The sequence below is a fragment of the Ostrinia furnacalis genome, unplaced genomic scaffold (assembly GCF_004193835.3).
Source record: "Ostrinia furnacalis isolate ACB-3 unplaced genomic scaffold, ASM419383v2 OfSCF1242, whole genome shotgun sequence".
NCBI classification, from domain to species: Eukaryota; Metazoa; Arthropoda; class Insecta; order Lepidoptera; family Crambidae; genus Ostrinia; species Ostrinia furnacalis.
In genome coordinates, this window is record NW_021131481.1 from 940,099 (window position 1) to 959,140 (window position 19,042).

Genomic DNA, 19,042 nt, shown 5'->3' on the forward strand with positions numbered 1-19,042 from the left:
AAAAAATTCATATAACTTTATTTTTAAGATGATTTAGATAAAATAAATCATACCCATCCACACACTTTCATTGTACACATTTACACAACATAATATCAGCGATCACGATGAACGCTCCAGTGCTCTTTCCTTCATCCTCGTAATAAATGCTGCACCTTTGTTCTTTCTGAAGTTTTCATAGGGGTCATTTAAGTTTACGCCTATACCTGAAATAAAAAATAATAAGTATAATGTCTAACAGTATATTACAGATAAGGCTAGAAGAAGGAAGTGAAGAAGTTAACTTTTTAGAATCTTTTCTAGTGACTAAGAAGTATTTGCTTTATGTGTACTAAAAGTCGAGTCACAATGCCATAGGTTTAGTAGTTAAATAGTTGTATAAATTTTAATTTAAATCAATAGCCAACAAGAATCGACAAATGGAATGACAACTTGTCATCAAGAGGAATAGGCTAGTCTTTTCAGAGAGAAAAACTAATCTATTCAAATAAATATAGGACTATCATAGGATCTAGTAGTTACCTTTATATTGATCCTGCTTATCCCTAACTGTGCCTCCGCTGATTGGCTCGGCTATGCCCTGCCCGGCCGCGCCCAGCCCGCCGGCGCTCCAGCCCATCTTCTGAAGCAGCTGGTGGCCCTTGTTGCTGGGGTCCAGGCCGCTGGATGTACTGGGATAAGCTGCACCACCACTGTAAAATGAGGTAACATTAGCTTCTTGAAAAATTTACTTCATTACCTAGGTAATTAAAATAAAAGAGTATGTTTAATTACCTCATAAACAGAAAAGAATGCTTGGAATTAATAAGACTGTGTCAATCGATAGATACAAATTCATAACAAAGTTAAACGGCAGTAATATTTGCGATTATATCAACATGTGTCCGTGCCAATAGAAACTGATCAAGATCCCCTCAAGAGAGATTGAACTGTCTCATGTCCTTGAAATTTCACATAGTGCAATCTTATTACTTGATACCTAGCTCTGTGGTATCAATGTTTCTATTGGCGCGATCTTTAGTAACTGAAATAGCATCACTATAATAGAAAGAGCATAAAAATAAAATTATCTTTATTTGTGTGGACTAATTTAATTATTACTTACAAATCGTCAAATGCTCGGGGATTGTCAACGGGTATTAGTGGAATAAGCCCTCTTAAGGAGCCTATACATGTTTCATTTTTTTTGCCCTATTAGCCTACTACTACCTACATAGCTTAAGTTTTAGGCTAGTATAAATAAAATGCTCAACTCACAGGAAACTAGGGGGCGTGGGCGACCGCGAGCGCTCGACGCGGCGCGATCGCGGCGACTCGCGGTGGCGCTCCCGCGGCGACCGGCTGCGCGACCTCGACCGCGACCGCGACCGCGACCGTGATCTTCTGCGGCCTGTGGGGAGGACATTATTTATAATATGGTCGTGTGGTGTTGACCTGCGGATTTTTGAGAAGCTCCAAATTTTGTGCTGTGGAGCTGTGACATTTGTGATCAACTCGCTAAGGCCCAGAACAGACGGTGAAACGCAACTGCAACGACACTGCAACTGATGAATGAAACTGAAAGTTTCAAGCTGGTCGTCATGTGTGGTCTCTCAACGGATGCTATGGCAGAAACTTAGATGCAACTCAAAAGTAACTAGCAGTTGCAGTTTCGTTGCAGTTGCCTTTCACTGTCTGGTCTGGGCCTAATTCATAGGCATTAGATCTGCCGTTTTTACCTAATTTAGGGTGGATTCGATCATACAAGAGTAAATTTTAATCTCAGTCAGTTATTCGACATTTTGACATATTTCCCATACTGAAACTGTCAGTGTGCCAGGAGTTATTCACGGATAAGTTTGGTCGAATCGGGCCTTTGGCACATTAACGTAGCGAAGCGATCAGGAAATTCAATCTGGCACGAATTTTACTTTGTCTAGAGGTCCATAAGTTATCTAGGAGAGTAAATCACTAGCTTTTAGTGCAAGTAACAATTTTTAGGAAAAAAAATACAAAATAAGTTTCTAACTAAATTGATTTATAAGTAATTTTAGGAATTCACAGGATACTAATGCAAATGGAAATCATTTACCTCAGATGTACCAGCTTACAGTAGCTAATATTATAAAAATCCGTATCAACCCGTGACTTACCGTCTCTTTCTCGTCTCCAAGTGGTTGCCGAGGTTGCCGCTGCTGCTTTGCGGCGCGGCGACGGCGACCGCGACTTTGAGCGAGCTGGCGACCGTTTCTCTGGCGTTCGACTTTTCGACCTAAACACCAAACGAATAAGGTCGTTATTACAAAACAATCCAACGTCTAAAATGATCACTACGACAAGCGGGCATAGCTGTATACGTAAACGTGCAATATCAACAAAAATAGAACATTGTAATAGTAAAAATCAACAGACCTTTTACTCCTGAAATTGGCACAATTCGTGAATATGAGTTATTAGTATTAGTCATGCACATATAAATTCAGAAACAGCATTTTTATACAACTTTTCTCATACCCAAGACATCCCAAATTTCGGTGGTAAAAGTAAATATCAACAGAAAGAAAATTATATGAATGTAAAGATTTACGTTTGTCAAGTTTTGGTAGAGTCCTTTTATGCATTATTTTACAGTTTTATATTATCTTACCTACAACGAAACTAGAAAGAAAAGTCTAATATTTGATTCTAACTTACTTGAACTACTGTAAGCTTTTAGTATTACTTCAGATAAGAATACCTGCCTAATGCCAAGTTGTTTTTTTTATTAAATTATGTCAGGTTATAATAATAATAAAGACAATGAATTTGTGGTAACTGTATATTTACCTGTATCGTCTGCCAGGCGGGGTGGGTTGTTTTTGTAAGTCTTTGGGGATGGGGCTCGGAGACTTTGACCTTTCCCTGAGCCCCTGCGCAACTGCCTCTTCTTTGTTTTTCCTCGCCGAGTTTTTGGCTTTGTAATATTCATATAATCCTAATTTCTCCCATCCCTCACTGAAATGGAAAACACCAAAATGAATACACAAATTAGATCACAGACTGAAGTGGGTATGTAAGTTGTTGTTAGTTAGCAAATATTAATTTGAACAGTTGACCTGCGACAGTAGATCTAAAGTCCGGTCGCCGAGCAGATAGAATTTCGTCCAATGACCCCAAGCTACCCTTATCGCTCGCGCGTAATTATATTGCATTGGAATAAATTCTATCTGCTCGACGACTGACCTTTAATAAAATACACATTTCATTAGGCAACAAAATAAGTCCTACAAATAGGTTGAAAATGAAAATTTTTGTATCTGGCGCAAATCTATTTCAAAACCAATGAAGAGTAGACATTCATTACAAAGATATCTAAGCGTACCCACTTTTTGCAACAAAAATTGTTAAGTACTTATTAGCCCCAAAATTTTACATTAGTTTATAAAATAAGAGTAGTTCTTATTAAAATAAGTAGTAGTAGTTCTTATTAAAATAAGAGTAGGCGCACACCGTTGATTTTTAGTTGGCCAATAGTTGTGCCCGATTTCAAATTGTATGAAGAATCGGCCAAATCGAATCGGCGTAGTGTGCGCACTCCTATACATGCCCATACTGATCAACTGCCCGACTAAACAATCGGCCGACGAAAAATCAACGGTGTGCGCCTACTCTAAAGGATCTATAAAAGGCACGTACTTATCTCTAGGCCTCTCGTGGTTGGGTGCGGCGTAGAAGGCGTCGACAGCAGCCAGCAGCCGTTCGTTAGGCGGCGCAGGCGGCGGCAGCCGGATTCGTGCCGGGTCCAGGGGCCTATACCGGTCGTCTTCCAACTGTAAAAACACGAGTAGTTAAACTTCTTTGAGAAACTTTTCATTGGTTTTCAATAGAGGAAGAAGTTCTGTAAAAGACTAATGCATCATTATTATATCGCATCACTAATAAGCGCATGATATCTGATCGATATGTCGATTTAAGAAAGAAAAAATGAAAATATTTATTGCCAGATCTATACTAATATTATAAAGCTGAAGAGTTTGTTTGTTTACATGAACGCGCTAATCTCCGGAACTACTGGTACGATTTGAAAAATTCTTTCAGTGTTGGATAGCCCATTTATCGAGGAAGGCTATAGGCTATGCAACATCACACTACGATCAATAGGAGCAGAGCAATAATGAAAAATGCTGCGAAAACGGGTTTTCGCGGGCACAGCTAGTTAACTAATATAATACAAAAAGGCTGACCTCCACACTAGGCATTGCCTGTCCTGTGGAGGTTTCACGATTCACAGATAATTAATATTTATACGGCTGAGGTGCATCTTTATGTTTTAGGTGTTGTTTGGTTTTCAAGCAAAAAATTTAGTTAAGAAAGAACTTACCATGATAAGAGGAACCATTAAACCAGCAGGCAACTCGAAATAGGGAACAGAAGGCATAAGGTCATCATTGTTTATTTCCGTGAACGCAGGGAAGCCTGGAGGAGGTTTACTAAGGTCTGGAAGACCATTTTGGAATGCTAACAGGGCTGAATTATCGTTGGGCTTGAATCCAGGTGGCGGTTGGGAGAAATTGACATTTGGAAGATTTGACAAATCTGGCTCTTCTATATCATTTCTCTTCTGATTTGTGATTTGATCGAAAGTTTGACTATCATAACTGTTATCATTGCCAGTCATGCTGTTATTAGATGGGTAGTTGTCGCCACTTTCGCTGCCGTATTGATTATTGGAGCTAAAGTTATGATCGTAGCCTCCCATCTGCGAGAAGTTCTGATCACCATGGAAGTTGTTGTTTTGGAAGTTTTGCATGTTATTTTGCTGCTGCATGTTGTCGTTATCATGACTGTTCTGAATCTCGATAGCTCGCTTCTGCATTTCCAGTTGCTGAATTTGTTGCATTGTGTGTGACACAAAAGCCTGATGTTGAGTTTGGTAGCTGGAAACAAAATAAGGCATTGGTAATTGGTGTAAGATGATTTCAGTTCAAATAAACTTCAGAATACATACTTTTCGAATGTGGTTTTTGTTTGTTGTGTCAAATGTGATATAGCGTTGGAGTGCTGAGCAATCAAGTTGTTCTGGTACTCTTGGTAGGAGCTGGTGGGGCTCTTCATTTTCTCTATAACGGCGGTCTCGAAATAATTCGACTTGGACTCCCACAGCCGAAGCAGCTTGTTAAGCTTAGCCTCCTGCTCTTCGGTAACGGCTGAAACAGCAGAATAATTAAACCGATGTCGTATCAGCCAAACTGGCGCTAAGCAAGTTACCTGGCGGCGCAAACCACAGGTGATGATTTTCTAAAAAAGTACTTTAAATAGAGATGAGTATGCACAAACAACAAGATACCTATGTCTTGACATCATTATTATAAATATGTTACCTATACTGGCATTGCAAAACATTGGAACCACCACATTTTCCAAATTTTTCTTCAAATCTTCTGCGTTTTTGCGAGCACTGTAATTAGGAATAACAGTATCAAAGAGACTGCTTGTTAACAGACAAAGTGGTACACATAAAAACAATGTTTTACATAAACAGTGATTACAGGTGAAAAAATATTTTTTTATTACATTTATAGAAAGAAACATGAAAATTATTTTATTGATAAAATTTTAATGAGAAAATATTCAATTACCTATTAAAAAAATATATTTTAGGTGATGCCAACCCAAAAAATATTAGTTACTTTAATTACAATGATAAAAAGAAGTTTTAAATCGGGATTAGCACACAAACCATAACCTGACGTTTGGACATGATAATCTAACAACTAATAAATGATGATTTAGGTACAAACCAGTGGTGTAGGACGTCGTTGACGAGGTAGATGATGTGTAGCTTCTGCGAGAACGGCGCGCCCGGCTGGGTGACTTTCCGCAGAAGGTGCTGCGATATCACCTTGCCCGCGTCGTGAGACGTGGCATGCTGCAATATCCAGCCTTTGCCTGATGGAAATATCATTTGAAAACCTTCATACATCTTATGAGAACCATGCTGAATGAACTTATGATTGTATCATCACATGACATCAGAAGTCCAGCAACTCTCTGTTTTAAACCATTTTAAAAGGGCTTATTCCACTATTCCCCGTTGACAATCCCAGTCAACGGGATTAGTGAACTTTTTGTTAACTATTTGTTAACGCCAAATTAGAGCTTATAATGGGGAATAATGAACTAAAAAGTTCATTAATCCCCGTTATATTAGGATTTTATTTTTAAAGTAATGGGGATTAATGAACTAAAAAGTTCCATGTTCCCCATTATAAGCTCCAATTTGGCTTTAATGGGGAATGTCAACGGGGAATAGTGGAATAAGCCTTTAAATAAAAGTTTCATTTATAATACTGGCTTTAATATTGCGTATTTGGAGCATACTTGTTTCGACAATGTCGAGTGTGGACATGGTAGATGGAGTTTAAAGTTTGCCCGGTGATAAAATAGTACCAGAGTCATGTAAGCTTTGATCATCATCAAAGATATATTTGGCTAATTGGATAAATAAAGGCTTCCTTTTATTCAATCAAACTAAGTAATAAAATAAAATAAAAGTAAGGTGTAACTTTAAATAAATTTTATTACAATACCTGTAGAGATGCTGTCTTTTGTGCATGTGTCTATGATAGGCTGCAGTATGCCGTCCAGCTCAGGCAGACTGATTTTATTCTCCTCGGCCATCATCTGGATTTTTTCCACTTGCGCCTTGCTCACTAGCTCATTGATTTTAGCCTGCTGCTGCTGAATTAACACCTAAAAACATATGATTTTGATAATAAAATCTTTTACAAATAGCTGGGAAAATGGTATAAACATCCAAATCATTGTATGAGTATCGATAAAATCAAATGCATGAAATTAATTATGATAAAAGCAGATTACATAAACATATCATTGTCATTTAATATCAAGAAATATAGTAGAAAAGCTTCTCAAACATCCTGTGAAAAGTATTTCTCATGAGACTAAGTGATAATTATTATCTTGTTTACAAGTTATAAAATGGTCATGCTACAAGTAATAAATATTATTGCATTATTGCACTCTACTATTCTAAAGGTATATTCAATATGAATGAATAAATCAGACATATTGGAAGCAAACAAGGATTGCTTTGGCTCCCAAAAACATGAAGCATAATAATATGAAAGTCTTTTTCCTGCAGGACACAATGAGCTCATCATATAAAACAACAAAATGAGAGTACAAAGTATGGTGCAAAAAGTAACAAACACATTAAGCAGTAACAAAAGCATAATCACATAAATTAAAGTTCATTGATCGTCAGGTTCTTGTTAGAATCAAGTCTAAGACAATACATTCAATAATCAAGGAGCAGAAAAACACAAATCAGTAAATAAAATAAGGCTTGAGCTCACCACCTGACCACCACCACCTAATCCAACTTGAAACATGAATCTTTGCAGTGTAGCAAAATAAAATTTCCGTTTCAAAGTCCGATGGTGAGCTCTAGCCTAGCAATAGAGACTAACCGTGTGCTGAGCATTGAGATTGTTTTCCGATTGAGTTATTTGCTCTTTTAGCATGTTGATCTGGACATTGACGTTGTCGACGTCGTGTTGCGAGTGCGGCGCGGGCGCGGGCGCCGAGTTGGCCGCCAGCCACTGCTGCAGCGCCGGCGCCGCCGCCATCGACGCCGCCAGGCCCAGCGCTGCGGGCGACGCGCCGGCCTGTTGGGGCATTACATATTGCCTGTTCTGTGCCATATAAGCCCCGGCCGGAGCGGGTGCCACCTGGCCACCGGCGGATTGCTTTAGAACTATAAACAGCGGAGGTTCACTTGAAACGGTTATATCGACACGCAATCAGCGATCGGGCGCGACCGCGACACATTCAATTTCAGCCATCGTCACTTATGAATGCTTACTTGCTTGCTCTGTGGTCACTTTGTACTGGTAGTAGTTGAAGTATTCTCCGCCGTACAGGAAGCTGAATTTCGGGTTGTTTTTTTGTTTGTTCTTGGTCATCTTCTCGAACTCCGGGCCATTTCGGGCGACAAATTGTGCGAGTTTGTCGATTATATTACGAAGATCTTGATCTAAAAATAAATCACAATTAAGTCAATCCACAGCTGCGAATCAAATTGCAGAACTTATTTGAAACGATAAGCTTTAGGAATTACAAAAACACATACCTTGCGGTGGCTGCGGAAGCTCCATTTTTACTAATAAATTGAGGTTAGTTGAACGTCAATCTTTTTAACTATTGATTGAAGCACAAATGAAACCTGCTGTCGTCATAATATCACTTTTTATTAATCCTTTAGGGCTGAAGTAGGTTCCCAAATAAATGGTAAAATCGTGAACGCTAAACAATCACAATTTCAGACAGACCTTTTTCAGCCATTTGTAAAATTTGTTCTTGGGGTTACCACCATAAAAATAAATAGAGATACGTAACAGAAAAAAATACTTTCACTCGACCTTTTACTAAACTTTGAAAACGCTGAAAAATATTTAAAATAATTTTATGATGACTAAAACTAAACATGAAATATTTAATGTTTTTGTAATGGACCTAGGATGGCTTTTTAGCTAAACTTCTGGCAAAATGGCACTAGTTCATCAACGTACATTCGATACGATGATATGTTTGCTACGGATAAACTCTATTACATCGATCGTATCGTATCGTATTCATTCGCTCTTTCTCTTTCTTCCTCTTCTTTTGTGTGAATAGCGTTGTCCCGCTCTGAATTAATTGAAGTAACCAAAGAGTTGTAAATACCATGTAAACCAACTTTGTGGACTGATAAAAAACCTACTTGATACATAGTGAAGAATAGACTTTATGCTGCGGCAATAAGGCTTTATTTGCTTAAAACTCGATTTTACTCCAATTGTTCTTCAAAGATAATGTAATGTTATCTTCGCCGGTCTGCGCATGCTCGAAACAGTAGGTATTGATCGCTCGCCCAATGGTTTTTCAGCACAAGAAAATTCACTGCAGTCATTCGTTGCCCGAGTGACGGCTCCACATTCTGTTTGATGTCAAAAACATCGACGTGAATCATTTTTGTCAAACCTAGTGCTTCAGGGCATTTAGCTAAATAAAATGTCTTCAATGGTAAGTATTTGTTTACAATTACTTCTGTTACTTGAAAGAAATCCAATTTGTCTTATGCCCATTAAAATATGCTGGAAAAGGATTCACTTTGAATATATTTTATTTATTTATATATTTCTATGTTTATTTCCATATTCATTTCACTCCGGTTTCATAAAGTTCTTATTGTAATTAATTATTAATTTAATTGATATTTGTTGCAGCGTATGAAGGCAGCAAAATGCCCTTCAGACGAGTTGGCCATTACAAACTGCGCCCTGATAAATCCAGATGATTTCCCCAGTGATGTAAAGTAAGTATTGTTTGTATTTTTTCAACAAATTTCTAAATAATATGTTCAGTATTACATCACATCACAAAAAAAATCCTTAAATAAATCCACAAGTATCCTTAAATGTGTATAACTTTATGTTATCAAATATAATTCTACTAATAACAACTGTAATATTCCCTGTCCTACTACTGATTGTTATATGGTTTTACAGTTATTTCATAAAATTGGATATTAGTAATTTTATACTTTTATACAAGTAATCAATACATATTTACAAAAAAGGAATTGGTCTATTACCACAAAATTGGGCAACTTTGTGTTTGAGCTGAATCACCATGTTTTTGCACAAATTTTTATAGGGGATTTATCAAAGAATTGTTTGTCTAATGTTAAAAATTATTACATTAACATAAATAAATATAAAAAATATGGAATTGTACACCACCCACTTTGGGGACACAAATTGAAATTCAATACAAGGGATTTCATCAAGTTTGAGAATTGAGATGATTGTTTTGTTACTTTTGGAATTAAAAGTTCAAAACTATTATTGGTTGAGAAATTTTGTGTATTAAAATATACAAAAAATCTTTTCACAGGCATATTGAAGTGACCACAGGTCCTTCCCAGCATTTCGCCTTTAGCGTCCGGTTCTATAGTGGTGTTGATCGTGGGACAGTTGGATTCTCGGCGCCTCAAAGAAAATGGGCTACTTTATCTATTGGACAGGTAGGATTTATTTTATGTTCATATTTCATTCTTTTCTTATAGCACTTGATGTGGTTTTTTTATTTTAAACTGCCTAAAATTACAGTGGAGTATGATGTTATGCAGATGATATCATTGTTTGCATCTTTTTTACTAATCACACCGAGTGAGTCATTTAGTGTGTTGTAATGTTTTAGAAATGTTTTTATGTCAAAGTGGTGTCATAAATGAATACTGTATTTATTTCGTTATAAATAATCAACAATCATTCTAATTATCTAAACAGAAAAATTAAAATAGCCACTTAATTACTTGGTTAGTTATCAGAGATATTTCCTGTGTGATGTATTTGTAAAGTGCCTAAAGTTGTTAATTTGTACATCATTAAAATATGTTGCAGCACCTCATGACAATATAGTCATTATGTTACATAAACATTACATAACTTAGGCAATAATAGTAGTCCTAATTTTCCCTTATTTTGTATGTATGTTATAACAATAAGAGCATTCCTGCCTGATCCTTCAAAATTTTCGCTCTTTCCGGGTATTTTCCTTTAAAATCCGTTTCCCAACCTTTACACCCCGTCATTGGCAAATGCACAAGCCGTGCGAGCCACAAAAAAAAAATGTCTTGTTTATTGTATTGTTGTTTTTATCTTCAATAGCCTATAGATGTAAAGCCGTTCAAGCCTCAGAGCGCAGAATGCCTGTGCAGCGTGACCTTAGAGGCAGACTTCATGCTGAAGAAAACGTAAGTGTGAACGTAATTCGATTAAAGTTTAATATGATATGCGCCGCGTGCATTAGCTTAGCTCTTTATCGATTTTTAAATCTTCATATCATTACTTTTCTATGTGTTTTCTCTCAGCACCTTCCCGCGCGTTGTATTTGATTTTTTGTTTTTGTATTTCTGTTCAAACATCCATTAAAAATTCTTAATAATGGTATAAGTTTTAGACTGTTAATAAGACAATAAGAATTGTTTTTCGATTAATCTAATGAATCTATTTCGCTTCTGAAGCAGCTGGCTGATTGCAGATAAAAAAGAGGAAAAAAATATATCTAAAAATACTTACACTGTATTTTAATACTGCACCTAATCCCATCAATAGAAGGTTCAAAATCTAATCGCTTCAATAGTCATTTACTATCGATCCCTTACAGCACTTCCCTGGACCCCTACGACTCAGAGCAGATGGCGCGCGACTTCTTGATCCAGTTTTCCAACCAAGTGTTCACGGTTGGACAGCAGTTGGCTTTCTCGTTCCAAGATAAGAAAGTCCTGTCGCTGATCGTGAAGAACTTGGAAGGTTAGTGATATTTTGTTCTGTACCTCTAGCATGAACAATTTTCGTCTTCGAATCGTTTGCGTACTCGATAAAATTAGATACTCAATCTTCGAATTAAACGATAAAGTGACAATTTTGATTCTCAAAATGAGTTTCGTGCAACCACATCTCATACTAAGTTCACTTTACGACACGTTCACAAGGGCGCTGTTGTAGTTTTCTTACTAAATCTTTTGATGGCGATTCTAGTACGCAAACGATTTGAACTCGAAAGTTTTTCGTGCTAGCCGTACTGATTGATCGTATTTAATGACAGGGTACGTGAGTTTTGCTATATTGCAACACTTTTCCCGTTACATTCAAATAATTCTAGATTACTATTTGTATGATTGAGATCTCCTATTGGCGCGGACTTAACTGTTCATTAAAATTTACTTTTTTTAAATCAATTTTTATCCTAGCTGTGGACGTCCAAGCATTGGCCGCTGGTGCAGCGAACGCGGTACCCCGCCGCGTGAAGATGGGCCGGCTGTTGCCCGACGCTTGCATCCAGTTCGATAAGGCCGAGAACTCTTCTCTCAACCTGGTTGGCAAGGCTAAAGGGTAAGTGGAACTGTTCGTTCGTTCGTTCGTTTCAGCCGAAAGACGTCCACTGCTGGACAAAGGCCTCCCCCAAGGATTTCCACAAAGACCGGTCCTGGGCCACTCGCATTCAGGCACCTCCAGCGGCCTTCACCAGATCGTCGGTTCACCTAGTGGGAGGCCTGCCCACGCTACTTCTTCCGGCTTGTGGTCGCCACTCAAGAACTTTCCTGCCCCAGCGGCCATTAACTCTTCGAGCTATGTGCCCCGCCCACTGCCACTTGATTTTAGCGATTCTGCGGGCTCTGTCAGTCACTCTGTTTCTGTGTAACTGTATATTGTGTGGAACTGTATGACCTATTAAATTATCCTTTCAGCCATGGAGGAGATTGTTAGCGTACGGAATGTAACTTTCATGACGTGAAGTCCCTTGTCGCGAACTTGCTAGACTAGCGTGTAACTAGTAAAAGCGTGTGTCCATATAGGTCATAAAACAGTGCGTCCTAACTCACGAGAATCAAGATGGTAAAAAAATAAAATTGTTAAATTGGCACTATAAATGAACTTATCGATAAATTACCACCATAATTAAATGTGTGCCTAACTCATTACACACCAAATGAATTTAATGAAGTCAGTACAACAAGGAATAAAGGAAGTCTGGAAGAAAATAGACAGACATACTTATTTTACCCTAGAGATTTGGATAGAGGACTGTCTGACCCTGTGTCCTTCCCGCATTTTCACGTACATCTTTTGCGCGTGAAAGGTTGATAAAACTCGAATAGCGCGGCGCAGACAAAGCTTATTCCAGCGTGCATATAAATAGAATAGGTCCCTAAAGGCAGATAAGGCGTACCAACTGGCCACTATTACGCCGTCATAACAAAAACACTAGAGTTTATGATTAAAATAATGCACAGCTGATGGTAGATTAAAAATTACTATTTCAATTTCGGTATTACACTGAAATATTTTTTTTTAGAACTAGCAAACAGGATTTTAAAAACTTCGATACTTCTGAAAAATTGCTTCCTCATTCGAATATCAGTTAGAGACCGCAATGAAATTGCAATGTAGGCTGTTGTTTCGGTAGTCCTAATGCCGTGGCTGGTCAAAATATTAACATTGCAAATTCAACCTTTAAAACTGTTATTATTTGTCACCCAAAAATCCAGTGGCGATAATGTGCGCAGTCCCTTACTGCTCGGTCAATAAATGGGTATTAATTAACAAAATGTTACAGGAAGCAACCACGCCAGTCCATTATAAACCCCGATTGGGACTTCGGAAAGATGGGCATCGGTGGTCTGGACAGGGAATTCAATGCTATCTTCAGACGAGCCTTTGCTTCACGTGTCTTCCCGCCAGAAGTAGTCGAGCAGTTAGGTAACAAATGCTCCATTTATCTTGTTTGAATTTATGCCATAAACATATAACATTAACGTCGTAAATGGGTTACAGGTTGCAAGCACGTCAAAGGCATCTTGCTCTTCGGACCACCGGGTACGGGTAAAACTTTGATGGCGAGGCAAATCGGTAACATGTTGAACGCTCGGGAGCCAAAGATCGTCAACGGTCCACAAATCTTGGACAAATACGTTGGTGAGAGCGAGGCCAACATTCGACGGCTCTTCGCCGATGCTGAGGAAGAAGAAAAGAGGGTATGTAATATGTAATTCTCAAACGTTTGTCCAAATGTTGGTCGGAGAATATTTGGCTAATGCGAAATGTAATTACAGGCTGGCCCCAACAGTGGTCTCCACATCATCATCTTCGACGAAATCGACGCCATCTGCAAAGCCAGAGGATCTGTGGGAGGCAACACAGGCGTTCACGATACGGTCGTTAATCAGCTGTTGTCGAAGATCGATGGTGAGTTCTATATCATAAGTTCTTTCAGGTATTCTCTTTCACTAGATTTCAGTTTACGCCCTTTTCTGACCTACCGACCATAAATATTCATCTTATTTGTAATAGATGAACTTTGCAACAAAAATGTGTTCTCGACCGTACTTTATAAGAAATCGGTGTAACTTAGATGTCATTGAGGGTTTTCGCGTATGAAAAATCAGCCAGATCGCAATACGTAGACGCGAGGTCCAAATGCTGCATGATTCGTTATTTTTGACATGACATTGACAGATATGTCAAAATCCACCAATCACGCAGCAGTCAGACCACACATCCACATCCCGACATCTAGCGGATCTTTCATTCGCGAAATCCCTCATTGTAATAGCTTTTAAAATTTAAAATCCGCGATTGGGGGTCACCAAAGAGCCCCAAACATGATTTTCTAGTCTCTCGGCAGTTAAAGATCAGGCATTTCAACCTTCTTGTGTCTGGCTGATGTAGCGCCAAGTAAGGTCACCTGCCTGATTCATTGCTAAACCTTTCTTTACCCTAGGTGTGGATCAACTCAACAACATCCTCGTCATCGGCATGACCAATCGTCGCGATATGATTGACGAGGCCTTACTCCGACCGGGCCGTCTTGAAGTGCAGATGGAGATCGGCCTACCTGATGAGAATGGACGCGTACAGATCTTGAACATCCATACTAAACGGATGAGGGAATATAAGAAGATTGCTGAGGATGTAGACTCTAAGGTTGGTATAGCTGTGAGTGATGTCTTATGAATTTCCTCTTAAAACTTGAAACAAACTCAACATTATTGGGAAGCCATCTTATTATTTGGGGCAATGCTTAAATTCATGTCTACACCAGTCATCGTCATTTGATATACACTTTCACTGTATAAAAATACTTTTCCCCCATAAGTTTTTTATCAAACTACGTCACCTCCAATCAGTTGTGCTCTTTACTTTTCCTACACCTTTTTAATTCTTCCTTTCTGACAAAGGAATTGAAAGATGAATGAAAGAACTGTTGACAACATTGTTTTCGAAAATGCCATTAACAAAGATCCTGAACACGATTGACACTTACTATGATAACTAGAAGAGTAAGATACGTCCTACGACCACTCACTTAAAAAGCATCCACACAAACAACAACCACAGTATAATATTTCCAAATCTCTTCACAGGAACTAGCAGCCCTCACGAAGAACTTCTCCGGTGCAGAATTAGAAGGTCTGGTGCGTGCTGCCCAGTCGACTGCTATGAACCGGCTTATCAAGGCGTCAAGCAAGGTGGAGGTGGATCCTGAAGCCATGGAGAAGCTAATGGTGGAGCGAATGGACTTCATACACGCGCTGGAGAACGATATCAAGCCTGTAAGTGTTATTTAGACTTATGCCCGTTTTCACAATCAATCCCTAATTTTTAAGTGACCCCTATGAAAAAAAATCCTGTTATGGTCACTTAAAAATTAGGGATTGGTGGCAAAGACGGGCATTAGTGTTCTATTTGGATACAATTTTGAGACAAGACAGGACAAGAAGACTGCAGGTGCTGAATCTTTGATTTTTATATTTTAAGAACCGGTAATAGACTAGGTTAGAGCTAAAGTCTTATAGCTGCAAAGCTAATATCATCAAGATTCACCGATGTATGAAATTTGTGTACGACCTTTTATATTTTGTTTGCTGTCATAAAAAATTGACATTTATATCAACAAAATCGACACTGTTAGAAACAATTACTTGTATACAGGGTGTTAGGTAAATCCGATTTGTATGAAAATTAAAATAATTAAAATGAAGATATCAATTTTCTGACTTCACCATACCATTTATACGCCCATGTTAACATGGGCTAGTGTCGGCTCATATACCCATTTACCTAACACCCTGTATCTCTATCAATTTGTCATTCAATTATCAGGTACTTTAAGTTCCATAGGAATTAAAGCTCTATACCCCTTATAATAGTGACACATTCCCATCACCAGGCCTTCGGCACAGCAGCCGAAGCCCTAGAGCACTTCTTGTCGCGGGGCATCATCAACTGGGGCACTCCAGTATCGTCGCTCCTGGAAGACGGCCAGCTGTATATCCAGCAGGCCAGGGCTACTGAAGCTAGCGGTAAGTTTGTTAATCCATCAACTGCCGAAGTCTCATCCAACTTATGATTTTTATGTAAAGAAATCCTTAGTGTCGGTAGCATAATTTTTCTTCCAGATGTGAAAATTTTAGGGGTTTGCAATGTACCTAATGACAACTTTTATTTCGTGATTTCGTGTTAAAGGGGCGCGCGGCGTACCCTTTGAAAAAGATACAGTCGAAAAACGGGCGGGTAAAGACGTGGGAGGGGTAGGGTATCAACGGTTTTCAAGCGCCAACGCTACGCAAGGATTGACTCACGAGACGCCTCTCTTTACTTTCTACGGCGCACACTTTGGGAACCCCTGCCCTGATGGGTTGAATTTTGAAACCATTCCTCGTCTACGTTATCTAACTTACGTTCTTCAATACCTGTTGGGCACCGGGTGTGCCCGTTACTATACCTATATAATATATTTAATTGATTTGGAGATGTTCACTTTTTACTATATTGAAACACGTCTTTGACTAATGGTGTTTAATGAACAACTGAAGTAAAAAAGTAAAAAAACAAAGCGTCAAAATATACACAGCGCGCTCGAGCTCGGCGACGCGGCGTGCGTGCTCGGCCTGCGCCGCGAGCTTCTGCGCCACCACGGTGGCGCTGGAACGGCTAGAACGGCCTGAGCGGCCCGAAGGGCACGAGGCGGATGATGGTTGTGTCGTGTGGGGCAATTGCGGCAAAGCCGATGACGAGCATGAACTCATTGGTTCCATAGTAGTAGCGGTAGGTTGCTCACTTTGCTCAGCCATTTTCCTCTTGCTTCTAGTAAGCATAATAGGGAAAATTGAAGGCAACACTATAAAGTAAATAAGCTAGTACTTACCGCGAAGGACCATTTGTTGGGCACCGGGTGTGCCCGTTACTATACCTATATAATATATTTAATTGATTTGGAGATGTTCACTTTTTACTATATTGAAACACGTCTTTGACTAATGGTGTTTAATGAACAACTGAAGTAAAAAAGTAAAAAAAACAAAGCGTCAAAATATAAAAAACATTCCAAAAGAAAAAAATACAAAAAACGCATATAAAAAAGGTCTGTCGCCAACAATACCTATACAATTTCAATTAGCCACACTAAGATAAACGCCTCTTCCTAGTGATGTGCATCATGTGCCACAATTTCGCAGGTTATTGACAAGTATTCTCTCACGCAGGCCTAGTGTCAGTCCTTCTGGAAGGACCTCCCAACAGCGGCAAGACGGCTCTCGCTGCAGAACTAGCCAAGCTATCAGACTTCCCCTTCGTGAAAGTGTGCTCGCCTGAGGACATGGTCGGCTTTACAGAGACCGCCAAGTGCTTGCAGATTAGGAAGGTAAGATAACTAGACGATAGTCAATATTCAGGCATCTTGTGTAGCGGCAATACCTAAGTGCTATTTTACAGAAAAGTTTAAAGTCTTGACTGATGTGACGTTGACAGTATTTCTCTTATCAGCAGCATATAAGCAATATATGTAAAAGTGCTTTTTTTAAGCCTATTTACAGAAATAAATGAGTTTTATGGGTTTTTTATCAATTCCGTTAGTTTTGCATTATTAGTTTCAACTAGTCATCATCATAAGGCCTTTATTTTGCGTCACTCGTCGCTACATTTATCTCGCCTCGGTATATGAAGCGATTCTATTGGTTCTTTACAAACACATCCCTCGCTACGCATCCTCGCACATCTCTGATGGAAACGCAGCCTAAAGTATCGACTGCAGGAACACGATGGCACGAGGTAAATGGAGGATCTAGCATACAGTCCTTATGCTGGAGAGGCTTGATGTTAGCGCATATAAGAAATAGAGCGCTTTCACATTAGGGCGTTAGTAGCGCGGCAGCGGCGTTCTTATAATGTGAAGGCATGCATCCGCTGAAAATGACCTCACGTCACCTATTTTTAAAGAATACCTTCGACGCAGGCAAAGATAATATCTCATTCAGCCTAGTCAAAATTCTAATAAAAATATTTTTTTTAAATAAAAAAAAATTAAGGGTTACACACATAGTATGAAATTTTCGGCAGCGCGTCAGTCGCGCGTTTGTCGCACTGCTAAATCGCCTAAATGTGAAAGCGCTCTTAGTTTCCTCAAAGTTATCCACGGGTAGAGGTGGTAGTCGCTGCTCTTCGGGAACTACACGAAGTACCATTATATCAACTGAATCTGTATTTCTCCACAGTACTTCGACGACGCCTACCGCTCGACTTTATCCTGTATTCTCGTGGACAACATCGAGCGGCTGTTGGACTACGGGCCCATCGGGCCGCGGTACTCCAACTTGACGCTGCAGGCTCTACTGGTGTTATTGAAGAAGCAGCCGCCAAAAGGACGGAAGCTGCTCATTCTGTGCACTAGCAGCCGCAGGTATGTTGGAGAAATTACCAGTTATATCATTTAGATTAGATAATATTTTGGCTCTTATGACAGGTAACCCGTTGTCTTTACCTTTTGGGCCCTATTAGCGCTTAGAAGTAATTCCCCATAGACAAGTGTAGGAGCAATATACGTATATCCCATACATGAGTGTAGTAGTACGAGATCTCACATTAGTGTCTTTCGAGCGTCGTCTTCTTGCCAGCGCCGGTGCAGCGTTATCGACTCGGCGTTANCGGCGTTACGAAGCACTAGGCTTTTTTGGAACAGTAACGCAAACCTCTCAACTTCGCTTTGGTCATCGTAGAATTGCGTTAACGCTGCGCAGGCGACGACATTCAAAAGTGGGGAAGTCCTTTAATTAAATTTGAGCGTCGCTGCGCGGCGCGTCACAAAATTTCAACGAAATGTTTTGGCACGAAAGTACTTTCTTGTTGCGCCATCTGTATGTTTATTGTTATATGTATTTTTTGCGAGTCCTTTGTGAGTACAACAAATGTTTTTCTATTCTGTTAACAACAGACAAGTGCTAGAAGACATGGAGGTGCTATCAGCGTTTACTGGCGTGCTGCACGTGCCCAACCTGTCCACTCCCGAGCACGTCATCACGGTGCTGGAGCAAAGCGACGCCTTCTCGCGCCGCGACCTCGCCAAGATACAGCACGACATGCGCGGAGCCAAGTGAGTAAAGTTTAATCAGCATTACTAAAGACCGGTCCGTGAGCACGTAGAATTTTGTCCAATGACCCCTAGCTACCCATCCTTC

General features: G+C 39.4%; 2 protein-coding genes across 3 annotated transcripts; one reads left to right on the top strand and one right to left on the bottom strand.

Moving 5' to 3' along the window:
* Position 1: 1 nt before the first annotated feature.
* Positions 2–8,349, bottom strand: scaf6 (SR-related CTD associated factor 6). 2 transcript variants are annotated; one of them, XM_028303455.1, is made up of 14 exons: positions 8,114–8,349; positions 7,847–8,017; positions 7,452–7,738; positions 6,549–6,711; positions 5,760–5,907; positions 5,340–5,416; positions 4,967–5,165; positions 4,340–4,895; positions 3,655–3,788; positions 2,806–2,973; positions 2,133–2,251; positions 1,258–1,390; positions 523–692; positions 2–206 (listed from the first exon to the last, which is right to left on the bottom strand). In XM_028303455.1, the coding sequence occupies exons 1-14, from the start codon at positions 8,136–8,138 to the stop codon at positions 103–105; spliced, it is 2,454 nt and encodes an 817-aa protein (XP_028159256.1). In that variant the 5' UTR covers positions 8,139–8,349; the 3' UTR covers positions 2–102. The 2 variants fall into 2 exon arrangements, with proteins under 2 accessions (XP_028159256.1, XP_028159257.1); XM_028303456.1 differs by lacking the exon at positions 8,114–8,349 and having other exon boundaries at positions 7,452–7,649; positions 7,847–7,920.
* A 544-nt stretch (positions 8,350–8,893) lies between these two features.
* Positions 8,894–18,976, top strand: LOC114352039 (vesicle-fusing ATPase 1-like). Its single transcript, XM_028303483.1, has 15 exons — positions 8,894–9,045; positions 9,249–9,337; positions 9,919–10,048; positions 10,695–10,780; positions 11,194–11,339; positions 11,780–11,921; positions 13,147–13,289; positions 13,365–13,564; positions 13,643–13,775; positions 14,311–14,513; positions 14,954–15,142; positions 15,760–15,892; positions 17,075–17,232; positions 18,083–18,267; positions 18,799–18,976. Exons 1-15 carry the CDS (start codon positions 9,034–9,036, stop codon positions 18,959–18,961), a joined length of 2,112 nt encoding a protein of 703 aa, XP_028159284.1. The 5' UTR covers positions 8,894–9,033; the 3' UTR covers positions 18,962–18,976.
* Positions 18,977–19,042: the final 66 nt, after the last annotated feature.

Bases quoted from the DNA above. Each gene is read 5' to 3' on its own strand.
- scaf6 (XM_028303455.1), bottom strand. From the start codon at position 8,138: ATGGAGCTTCCGCAGCCACCGCAAG. The intron at 8,018-8,113 runs GTATGTGTTTTT...ATTTATTTTTAG, and splicing joins GCTTCCGCAGCCACCGCAAG to ATCAAGATCTTCGTAATATA. The intron at 3,789-4,339 runs GTAAGTTCTTTC...GTGTTTTTACAG, and splicing joins TAATGGTTCCTCTTATCATG to TTGGAAGACGACCGGTATAG.
- LOC114352039 (XM_028303483.1), top strand. The intron at 9,338-9,918 runs GTAAGTATTGTT...ATCTTTTCACAG, and splicing joins GATTTCCCCAGTGATGTAAA to GCATATTGAAGTGACCACAG. The intron at 13,290-13,364 runs GTAACAAATGCT...AATGGGTTACAG, and splicing joins AGAAGTAGTCGAGCAGTTAG to GTTGCAAGCACGTCAAAGGC.